General features: G+C 39.7%; 1 protein-coding gene across 3 annotated transcripts; it reads left to right on the top strand.

The window, feature by feature from the left end:
* Positions 1-290: 290 nt before the first annotated feature.
* Positions 291-11,807, top strand: lnpk (lunapark, ER junction formation factor). 3 transcript variants are annotated; one of them, XM_046401311.1, is made up of 16 exons: positions 291-446; positions 1,543-1,612; positions 2,632-2,673; positions 3,112-3,162; positions 3,255-3,391; positions 3,631-3,689; positions 3,912-3,952; positions 4,327-4,410; positions 4,507-4,558; positions 4,766-4,879; positions 5,169-5,261; positions 5,463-5,568; positions 5,981-6,051; positions 6,168-6,338; positions 7,261-7,350; positions 8,947-11,807. In XM_046401311.1, the coding sequence occupies exons 2-16, from the start codon at positions 1,586-1,588 to the stop codon at positions 9,120-9,122; spliced, it is 1,314 nt and encodes a 437-aa protein (XP_046257267.1). In that variant the 5' UTR covers positions 291-446; positions 1,543-1,585; the 3' UTR covers positions 9,123-11,807. The 3 variants fall into 3 exon arrangements, with proteins under 3 accessions (XP_046257267.1, XP_046257266.1, XP_046257268.1); XM_046401310.1 differs by having other exon boundaries at positions 5,151-5,261; XM_046401312.1 differs by lacking the exon at positions 7,261-7,350 and having other exon boundaries at positions 5,151-5,261.
* Positions 11,808-11,852: the final 45 nt, after the last annotated feature.

Below are 11,852 nucleotides of genomic sequence, written 5' to 3'. Positions count from 1 at the left end.
CTCCAGTGTTTGGGACTGTAGTCAGTGGGCAGTTACGCTCTAAAAATGGGACTACTTGAAATAAGATGTGCCAAATACGTCCATTCAACAAATAAACATGTAATTTTTAACTAATGAATCGGTTGAATTAAATGATAAATCATTTAATTGTTTAATGGCTCACTGCAGCCCTTCTTTTAGCATTAGTGCTTTGACATTCCCAACATGGGGAAAAATTAAATAAATCATAAAAGACTACAACGCAAAGGACTCTGGGAAACAAGTCAACCTCTGCTCCCGGCATACGTCATCCACAAGCTACGTCCGTTACGTCTCCACGCCGCGCCAACTGTCGCTTGTGCAGTTCAAATGTCAGTTCAGGTAACAGCGAAAGTCTGCTGTTTGCTCGTTTCTTCACTAACTTGACCAAATGACCGAATAACAGAAACAAATTAACGCCACCTAATGTAAGTATTTATTTAAATGAAAAGCTTTATGTAGAAGAACAACCTCAGTCAGACGGGGTTTGTGTGTTGCTGTTAACTGTTAATGTTATTACTAACAATGGTGCAGTCGCTAGCTACGACAGCGGTACAACAGTTCACTCACGCTTTACATATGGTTTTTGTCAATTTCACACCAAAGGAATTAGGGAAGGTAAAGCTTAGGTGACTAACGGCTTCTTTGTGTGGTTATGTAACGTTAATCTTGCTTGCTAGCAGCTGCTTGAAACATCCAGTGTTCTGATGGAGCAGCTAACGTTAGCCGTAACTCATTAATGTGTCATTTATGCTAACTTATAACTCTATTCAGTCCAGCCATTAGGCTAGCTGAAACAACAATGCTAACCTCAAGTTTTTATCAACTTTGCTTGCAAGGGTTATAAATGTAATGTCAGAGGTCTGAACCTTTTTACTGAAATGAACGTATTGAAAATGTTGCGAGTGCAAACCAACGAAACTCATTTTCGCACTGAACGTTTCACTAGCTATCTTCTTGCCGGTTTCACATTGTCTTTTCTTTGAAATGCCCTGAAATGATAGCCGTGGTATCACAACAGCGGTGGCATGTGTAAGAATCATGTCTAAGCATTACTGAGTCATGTCATGTTTAGTCAGAATGTAAATCGCTCATGGATGTCATCATAACCTTTGAGTAGATGTTGCCCTTTACTCAGCAAGATAAAACAAGAGCTGTTCATAGTGAGTCTTTATCGGCCATGGAGAGTGAACAGTTTCCAGTACGTTGAATATGTTACAGAGTAAGAACTATGTTCAGTAAAAGCAAACGACCCACCCCGCAGGGTGGTATTTATCAGTCCCAGGTTTGTGGTGTTACTTAAATAGGTTCCATAAGCAAAGAATTTCCTAAGAAGTTCAGTAACATAATGGAAACCATTGTGTCCAGTTATTCCTTAAGGAGCTTGCTAAATCCTGTGATGATGTAAGTGTCATGTAAATGTAGCAAGGCTTAAATGTGTTGTTTAATGCCAGCAGCATATGTTGTCTAACTCTAACAGTGAAGATTAGGTGCTTTGTTTACCTGAAACTTCCTCTTCCACAGTGAAGCAAAAGAATCAAAGAGGAGACCACTGTAATTAACAGATATGGGAGCCTTGATATCCAGATGGAAGGTAAGTGGATGATAGAAAAGGAAGAATTTCATTAAATCTTAATGAAAGACCTTGTAAAGAAGAAATTTAGTTGATAAAATTGGTTACTATCATTATTATTATTATTATTTTAGGCCTTTGATCCTCAGGGAGAGAGCTGACAGTGACATTTGAATGGTTGTCTTTCATTATGAGGATTTAAGAGGAATTATACATAAAGTCATTCCATACCTCAACAAGTATTAGTCAGTCTTAATATCAGTTCCAAAGTATAAAGGTAACAACTGAAGATAAACAGAAATCAACAAGGCTGCCCAGTCTCATTTTAAAATGGAGAGATTTGAATGCTTTTACTCAAATGTTTTATTTGGTGTTTGGTCTTCAGCAGATGTCTCAAAACTTGCCTTAAAAAAATTTATTCTGTTTCATGATAGCTTTGTTTCACTGGGTATACGGCAGATGGCAACATTTACCTGATCACAGCACACCCGATTCTTAGATTAAAATGAGAAAAACACCACTGAGAAGAGGTGAGGTGACTAATTTCTGACCGACAAAAACTTATTTCTGAACACTGAAGTGTCATGAAGATAACCAACAATTTGGATGTGTAACCAGCAACACACTGAACCCTGTTCCCGAGCTGGATGAAATTCATGTACTATTTTTAGACATGGAGAAGTCAAAGGGAAAGAGAGGGAGGCAGAGAGACAGCACAAGAGGTTGAGCAATAGAAAGTCTTACTCTTGGTTTTTACATTCAGTCATTTTTCAGAAACATCCACATAATACAGATGTAGAGAAATAAGGAGTGGTACGTCACATTGACCTTTATTTGCCTGTAGCTGTGATATTCCAGTGAAGCACGAGCTGACACCTTGTTAACTCCAAAGTAAACGTGTTTACATAATCAGGGTTGATTGTTTACTGAATTAAACCAATCAGTACTGAATATGTTGGCCGTGAGTGAAACTGAGAAGCCCAGCTTTAATTGATCTGACAAACCTGATGATACTTTCTTGATCTTTATCCTCAATCCAGACAAAGCCAACCACTGTTGAGCAGCTGGAGAACCTCGACAAGGTACTGACTAACATTTTATCAAATTATATGACTCACAGTCTGCGTTTTAGTTCAACATATACAGTTATACTTGGATTTTCAGTGAGACTACACAAAAACAAGAAACTGTTGTCACGGTTTGCATTTTAGGTTTACATAGTAACAGTTTGCGTTACACTTTTACATAATGAAGATGTCTAGTGTCTCAAAAGTAAGATTGTTGAATTATGGGATGGTCACAAAATGTGTGACAGGAATTCTGTGTTTTAATTGATACAGTTATCCAGCTGACATCATTGGTCTTTGCTTTATCAGAATGGTCATTATTGAACCAGCCTGAAATAGCAACTGACATTTGATTATACCCATTTAAATCAAAGAGACAACAGAAGAGAACTTCGAGTTAAAGAAATCAAGAAAAAGTTTAAATAGGTTTTAATCCTCATGTTTCCGTTGTAGGAGATTAAAGAGCTGGAGGAGTTTAGAGCCAAGAATCAACGTCTGCAAAAGGTAAAGACACCAAAACATCCAAGACGTGCATTGATATCCTGAGCTGTGATTTCTTTTCTCTCATCCGTATGTATGAATGTTTGTGTCTGCAGCTGTGGGTCGGCCGCCTGCTCCTCTACTCGTCGATCCTGTACCTGTTGACCTCTCTGATTGTGTACTGCCTCTACCTGCCTGAACAATGGCTGCACAGAATAGCGATGGCTCTGCCTTTCTTCATATACCCTGTGCTGTGAGTGCTCATGTTGTTTTATGATGTCCTTCGCGACCCTCTGCCAAGTGCAGACGTGTGTTTTTCAATCTGATCCACCTGCAATCTTAAAATAATATTTGAATACTCTGTTCCTTATGTGCAGTGTTCGATAAGCTGTGAGCATAGAGTACTTGTGTTTGTTTACAAATCTGAATCTGAAGTTTATTATAAAGAAAACTGAACCTCTGTCTTGCTGTCCTTTTCCTTCTCCTCAACAGGGTGTGGTTCATCAGGAAGCTGTTGATCTTCCTTTTCTCAAAACGCACTGAGAGAAACAGTAAGTCGTCCATCAGTCCCTCTCTGTCCATCTGTCCCTCCAGCTAACCCTTTTTCAGGTTTTTGTTGATGCTTTGCTGTCACATATTTTAACAATAGTGAACTATCGTGCTGTCTCATAGAAACATGACTTTTATTGCTTGCTCTATGCAGACAAACAGCTCTGTTGAAACTATTTTAAACTGTGCAACAAAAACAGTTTTTTTGCTTCCTTTCTTTTTAGATGATAAATTAGAAGATTTAAAGGCTGCCAAAAAAAAGATTGTAAGTGACAAATTCTTCACAGTTCACATTTCACTCATGCAACTTTTATTTACTTGTTGAAGGGTAGTTTTGATATTATGGTGTGAGGGAGTCTGACTGTTCTCTCAAAGTCAAAATGCAAAATGATCTCTCTTTCTTCAGTTTAAAAAGTGGTGTTTTTTGATATTGATTCATCAAACAAGAACTGCTGTTCACTGCAGCTGCCTTTGAACATTTAATACTTATTTTACGTTTTTCTTTTCAGCATTTAGATTTTGCTAAAATGGCATAGGCTATTTTGCCCTGGTTTGACCCAGTGCTCCTTTTGGTATGAACCCAATCACCAAATTCAGTCAGAATGTTAGAACATCCGTTTCCATGTTTTGTGTATCCAGCTGGAGGAGGTGATGGAGACAGAGACGTACAAAAATGCCAAACTCATCCTGGAACGTTTTGATCCTGAAGCTAAGAAGAAAGCTGTGAGTGCAGTTGGTTTTCTGCCCTGTATATCTGTTTGCTCAGTTTAACTTTTGTTTTGTTTGACTTTGGTGGTTTTATTTGCTGCTATTTTGCAGGAGCTGGAGTCGACTCCAGTTCGTCCTCAGATGACTCCCAGACCAGGACAAGGTATGACACACATCAGTACTCAACAGTAAGATAAAGTATCATATTTAAAGGTTGCTGGTTGTTGCCGTTGATGGAACGCTGATCGCAGTTCTGCAGAGAGAAGAAAGCGTCATAAAGGGAAGAATAAAATGGTTGGAGGATTGATCACACAAATACTTACCTCTGCAACATAATTAATTATGCAATGAATTTCTTTCCTCTCTGCAGAGATTCGACAGAGAGGGGTGGCAATGAGACCCATGCCCATGGGAACCCCAGTTGCCATGGCAATGACTCCTGTGGGAGCACGGCCCCCAGTGGGACCAGGGGTCACACCTGTGGGTAAGGGGGCACACAGAGATACTTAACATTAAGTGTGATTCAGTATCACAGTTTGTAAGTGCCACGGCTTCAAGCCTGACAGTGAGAGCTTGTCTGTTGTTTTGTTCCATCGCGGAATATTACAAGTGAAGTCTTCTGATTCTGAGGCATCCAGGTCATGGGTGAAGTACCAAGTCAAAGGCCGCATAAATGAGCAGCACGTCCAGCTGCCTTTGACTTAGTTCTTTTAGGCATCTGTCTGTGTTTTTATCCCATGTTGCTCTCCCTACAGAACCTGTCCCTCTCTCAGCTCCAGGAGGACCGCCAGAGAGATCTGCTCTGTCTGGCTCTGTCCACCAGGGGGCAGTACCCAGGACACCGTGCTCCCCTGTACCAGGTGTAGGTAGGTTGCAAAGCCTTTGAATGACTGTTTTCTAGCATAAAAGTTGCTGTGTGAGCATGAAAAAAAGAAACATCAGCAGCTGATGCTAGCAGAGCCTGTGTTGGCTGAATGCACCAAGTCTAAAATGTAAAAACTCATATTGACAGAAAAAAATATATGTGTGTGTGTGTGTTAATTTACTTGTGTGCACTGTCTTTGCAGGCCTGCACCCTCCAGGTCCTCCATTAGCAAGACCGATTCTGCCCAAAGACAGAGGAACTGTGGACCGAGTCATTGAGTACCTGGTAGGGGATGGACCACAGAACAGGTGAAGACCCTTTCTTAACATGTCAGACACAGCTTATTCCCAAACTCATATTCTGACTGAGCAGTCTGCAGATTCTCCACAAGGGATTGGTGTCAGTGGTGTCACCAGCAGTTTAATTGTGTAGATGAAGACATGTTGATATTAGTCTGCAACAGAAACTGTAAAGGAACAGTGGAGCCCTTCATCACAAAGACCCTCTGAGTTTGCTAGTTAGTTGTACCTATTGGGCCCTGTTAACCTTTGAGGGCCTTAACTGAAGTCCTCTAGGAAAGAGGCAATCAGTGACAGAAGTCGAATTGACAGATAAGTGGATTTTTTTCCCAAATAACTCATGGACTATACTTTGAATGTCACAAAATTGTTATATCAAACCACCTCTCTCCCTTGTTCTGTTCTTCCTTCCTTTCCATAGGTACGCCCTGATCTGCCAGCAGTGCTTTTCTCACAACGGCATGGCTCTGAAAGAGGAGTTTGAATATCTAGGTAATAACAGCAACTCTCCACGCTGAATGAGAAGGTCTGTCTCAGTTAAAAGAAAACCATGTTAGTTGAGTTTTTGTTTTCTTTCTCTCTCCTTCTTTCTGTTTCCAACCTCCTAGCATTTCGTTGTGCATATTGCTACTTCCTGAATCCGGCCAGGAAGACACGCCCTCAGGCTCCACGGCTTCCAGAGTTCAGCTATGAGAGGCGGCTGAGAGCAGAATCACGTTCCCCTGGACCGTCACCTCGTTCTGGGACTGACACGGAGGAAAGCGCGCCCCCTTCTGGAGGTATTGAAAAACACAAAAACACAGACCAGCAGCAAGAAAGAGACACCAAGACCAGGTCTCCTCAGATCTGAGAAATCAGTGAAAGGGCTTTGTGTTAAACTGAAGAGCTACGCTGAAAGAAGCAAGTCCTAATTAGAACCCCTGCTACAACTGTGTCTGATTCACACATACTGGAACCACAGTCAGACATCGTTTGACTAAAATAAACATCTGAAAATACATCATTAAACAAGGTAAAATAAGTTGGTTCAGACTTGGGATCTGCACAAACACACATATTCATACTCACACTGTTTTGTGCATCTTTTTGTTATTTAATCCATGTCCTAACCTGCCATGTTCAGTGCTTCTTAGCTAGTGCGCCTGTTGACCTCATTTGTTTGTGTTTGATTCTTTTCCCAATTTGATAACTTTTGTCATCTCGAGTAGTTAGTGAGCAGTGAGCCAACAGCGGTGAGACACCACCACCTTCAAATATCACCATCCTGTCTGCTACAGGAACAGAACAGAACAACTGAACTTATCATATTAGACATGAGAAATACAACAATTTTACCAAATTAAATTAGTAGAAAAAAACAACTTTCTTGTTTTCATGGCGCTGCAACACCAGCTACAAAAAATGGAAACAAATTTCTTTGCTTGCTTTCTTTTGAACTAATTAAGAGTGGCATATCAGTTACAGAGTATATGTCACAGAAAAATTCCAGTTAGTCAATTTCAGTGGTTCATTGTTTAAAAACACAAGTTAATAATCTTTAGCTCAAAGTCGAAGCAGCAAAAATAAGTCTTTACTTCCCACCACAGCCTGCATCCATTAGATTGTGCATTCACAGAATTTCCTCAGCACATTTCCTCTGAGCACACTAACTGTGTTGCGTTATAGTGACCAGTGGGTTTGATGGTGTGATCTTGCCTCTAGCCAAGGCTCCAGCTCCGTGGAATTTGGTCCACAGTTTCAAGATCCAGCAGAGTCCAAAGAACCCTCAGAACCGACCTCTGCAGAGTCCAGGTTCCCCTCTTCTCCCTGCACTGTCTGATCTGGCTTAATTTGAACTGATTTGATAGATCTGATGATTAATGGGTCCATTTTCTTTGCTATAGAATCAATAACATTGTAGACTGCAGACCGATGCCTACCATGAATCACCATCACTAATCAAACTAAAACTACAACGGATTTTAGCCGTTACCGGATGTCTACACCAGACCTGGGTTAAATAGTGTTTACTGATACGTTTGATCCTGATCAGACAGCTATGATTCATCATGCAAAGTTTGTAAAATCTCCTAGGCTCTTGCAAAAGTTGCAGGACTACTGATCCAGTATTATCTGAATTGTCCTGATGCATTTAGTTTTCACATTTGGTGCCCTCTGAATTTAAGTAAATGCTAAACAAAACTGTAATTAAAACAAACACTTATTTGACCCAGATATGGTCTTCACTGACTGTACAAAATATTTAGACAACTCTCCTTATTGATTGATTTGCTCTCCAGTCTGCACAGTTAATGTGGAACATTTTCTTGTTAACTTGTGTCACTTACACCAGCAGTATGTCAGTATGACAGCAGTGTTGGTGCCTGGTCACATCACTTCACATAAAAAAAATCAAGGATGTCAAATATTTTGTGCATCAGGTGTTATATTTTATCTGTTTGACCTCCATTCTGACAAGATGTGTTTCTTGATGGGAGCTTGTTGATATATTTTTTGTTTCAACGTAAGAGGTCTGATTAGTGGTTTTAATTTTACCTTTAGCACATTTTTACCCAATCCTAGTTATAGTTATAGAAGTTAATTCCTCCTTTTTGTGTACTCTTCCTTAATTTAAATCGCACATATAGTTTTATTTTGATTTTACGGTATATATCTGAGTTTTCAGACCCGCGTTTCCTGTTACTTTCACTTCAGAACATGTGATTTTCCACCGAATATTCTCGTCTATCATAAATCACCTCCTGTAACTGGACAGTGTGATCTGCAAAGAGTTCAGTAATCGAAGAGCAGGGCTTTAACTATTTTATTAACTTGATCTTGTCCGAATGGGGCTCTTAGCTTCCTTTTGCCACAGTCTGGATTTATGATTATTTTCTGTGTAACTAAATGAAATTTTAAGTGTGCCCATGATGGTGTGTTCAGATTGTGAATCCTGTTTGATTTTAAGATCCACTGTGAATCATACCAAAAATTACATTAAGAGGCAGTGATTTTAACGATGTAATTATGCTCTTTAAATCTGTGTTTCTGAAACACGGGAGCCTCTAGATTTGATTCTGATCATGAAAGGGTTTTATTTGTGTCAAACAGAGACCGTTTTAATTTTCCTCTTGAAGCTGTTGGATGTGAGACTTTGAGGGATGTTAGTAAAGCTTCTGAAACTCTCTGTTGCTCAATCAACTCCTGTTTAACTTTATTAAACTTAACAAAGGGAATGGTGCTAATTTTTCTTCATTCATCACTGATTTTTAACTCCCAAGAATCAATCCTTTACTGTCTTGGAAACTCTTCACCTTATCTCAATCGCTGCCTCTTTGTCTCACCGTTCTGTTCGTTCTGCGTCTTCACTTACTGGTTGAATACACGTCTTCCTCTTCTTCTCCTCAGATGAGAAAGAGTGCGGAGAAGATGAAGGACCCACTCAAGAAGTAGAGTGTGAGACCCAATCAGAGGAGCAGCAGCAGGAGGAGGGAGAAGAAATGGTTCAGGAGGAGGAAGTGGTGGAAACAGAGAGTCAGCAGAGTGACAGCGCCCCCTGTGAGACAGACTCTCAGCCATCATAGCTTCGGAGAGGAGCAGTGACGTCTGATTGTTCTGTTCCAATGAAAGGTGTTGCTTCTGGCCATGATAGACAGGTGGCATTTCAGATTAATATAGTTGGACAAGGATGGTCACCAACTGTACTTTAATGATATCTGTCTTCCTTGCAACCAAAAACGTAATCAATCTTACTCAGTTTGGAGCTTTTTGTTTCATCATTTTCTTCTTTTTTTTGTCTAATTTTGACTGACCATCATATTAAGCTCGAGCTCGCAGAGGAGATCATGTAGATGAAATGTATTTTTATTTAAAAACATAACGCACGCTTCATGATATTTAATATTCAAATTGTCCAGTGATATTGCCAAAAATGATGCCAGTGTATCACGGCCTAAACACATGGATTGGTTGATTGGGAAGGCGTCAGATGGATGATTGTAGTTTTAATCTTCGGGCTGTTTCTCAGTAGACAAGATGGCTGCTGGTGATGCTTTGTGTGTAGTGGCCGACAGATATTTTTTTTTGTGTTCTGTGATTTACAGTAAGAGGTTCTTTTAGGTTTGGTATGGTTTTAGATAGAACTGCTGGTTCACAAATAGTTGCAGCTTAAATCTAAATTCCTTCACTGACCCTGACTCCACTCGGAGTGGTGCCGCCACACTTTGCTGAATATCACAGTTTAGTATGATGAAGATTTAAGTATTGTACGTACTCATTATTTATTGTTAAGATCATAACAATAGTTCTTAACACAAACTTGTTCAGAGTCAGAACATCGTCAGATGTGTTTACAGTACATATGAGGTTTCAGGCTGCTGTTTTTAATCCCCCATACAAACCTTTAGCCTAATGATAAATAAGGTTGATAATTTTGTTGTAACTACATTTAACACTGATGCATGTGAGGGTGGCGAAAATATAAAATCACAGTCTATGTAATTGCAGTCAAGATCCACATCCACTGAATTCTGACCTTTGCCTTCAGTCTGTAGGCCTTGTAGACTGTAGCCAGACTTTAAACAGCCCATGAATTTCTCCATTTAAACAAAGCTTTGCATAAAAGAGAGTTCATTTAAGAGGACATTCATTTTCCTCATCTGTTGAAGATCAATCACGAGCTAAGACCTAAAACCGCCCACCCTTATATGCATGTACATGTTTTATCCTGCTGTAATTTTTAACGATTCGTGGTCTTTTTTTTATTTTTGTTTTTTAATTTATTCCGTTGCTCCAGACGAGTGATATCTAAGACATGAGAGGTTACCCAGACAAACTGCAGTTGGTGCATTTGAACACGACTAACACAACTTCTCCTTGTGAGCTGCACTCACGTCTGCAGAGCAGCTTCTGAAGCTGTAGGTCAAATGTGATTCTTCAGACCTTTCAGTGTAACCCTGCAGTTCTGTGTGCTCTCTCTGGGTAGAAACAACATGTGGGAAAAAATTTGATGTCATTTTTCTTAACCAAGCTTTTTTTTTTGCAGTATGGGAAAGGTGAACATTTACAGTTGCATTTTAGTTTAGCTTTTTTAGGTGAAGGCTGTCAACCTTAGACAGCTTATTAGTTTGATGCTAGCATGAGTGTTAATAAACAATGCTGACAATGAACTGAACTTTTTGGCAGTTGAGGAAAGATTTACAGACTGGAGCTAAAAATGCCAAATTATCTCGTTCTGGTTGTTGCCATTCATAGTTCTCAGTCGGATTATCATTTGCCAAATGCACTGCGTTTTCTTGTTGTCCTGTATTTGTTGACTCCATTTGTACTGAGTTTCTTTGTGTATTTATTTGGCCATGAGTTTTAACTTGTAGTTCAAGTATTGCTGCACTGTTTGGTTTTAAATAATCAGAGGCATAGAGGCCTTCAAGAAGCTGCAGATTAACATTTATTGAAATATTTTAGGTATTTACATTAATTTTAAGCATTTTTAAATGTGTGCACTCCGTAGATGCCTGGTGCTGTCACAGTGCTTGCTTTGGTTGCTGCTGCTGTTTTCGTTAGTTTACCGCGTGATCTGCCGTATGTTAGCCATTGTGGCAACATTAAAATTGAGGAGGTTCAGGTTTTGACTACAGTTTATTCTGTTATTGAATGGAACTGGAAGAAATAGTGAGTGTCTATGCAAATGTAAATATGTTGCATCACCAGGTCTGGTCCAAGCAACACACCCAGGCTAAGTGGACAAAATATTCTTTAGGGGAAAACAGTTGATATGTGTATTCTGGTCTGTTTCATTTGGGATTTTACCAGTCAGCTGTGACGTCCTCAAAACCTCACAACGGCACAAAGTCGTCTGATAAAAGTTGTAAAGCTTTGGGAGAGCCTTCTGAATGTGCACACGGCACAAAAAACCCTTTGTTGAATGCTGAGAAAAGTTTATGTCATGAATTTAAAATAGCCTGACTTCTTGGTCATTTCCTGTGCAAAATGCTGCGTGGCGGTAAACTGCACCAGCTAACTGACTTGTGGTGAGCTGGATGATACAGTGTTAACAAGCTTCGTATCCCCCATAAAACCTGCTGGTGATGAAAACGTGAAGCTGTCATTTTATTATTTAAAAACTTCTCAGCTCCTCAACACATTGACACGTGTTCATACCTGTTTGTATTTGTAGTTTTTCTTCCGTTAGGTTTCTTTGTTATGTTTTTGCCAATGCTGGTTGTCTTTAAGTGTGTGCATGGCACGCCTAATAAAATTTTTCAACAACATAGGAAGGCAGTAGTTGCTTTGTTCTGCTTCCTACATCTGCTATC

The sequence above is a fragment of the Scatophagus argus genome, chromosome 10 (genome assembly GCF_020382885.2).
Source record: "Scatophagus argus isolate fScaArg1 chromosome 10, fScaArg1.pri, whole genome shotgun sequence".
Classification (NCBI taxonomy): Eukaryota; Metazoa; Chordata; class Actinopteri; family Scatophagidae; genus Scatophagus; species Scatophagus argus.
This window is presented reverse-complemented; position numbering and strand designations above follow the sequence as displayed.

Bases quoted from the DNA above. Each gene is read 5' to 3' on its own strand.
- lnpk (XM_046401310.1), top strand. From the start codon at position 1,586: ATGGGAGCCTTGATATCCAGATGGAAG. The intron at 1,613-2,631 runs GTAAGTGGATGA...TCCTCAATCCAG, and splicing joins CCTTGATATCCAGATGGAAG to ACAAAGCCAACCACTGTTGA. The intron at 4,411-4,506 runs GTGAGTGCAGTT...GCTATTTTGCAG, and splicing joins CTGAAGCTAAGAAGAAAGCT to GAGCTGGAGTCGACTCCAGT.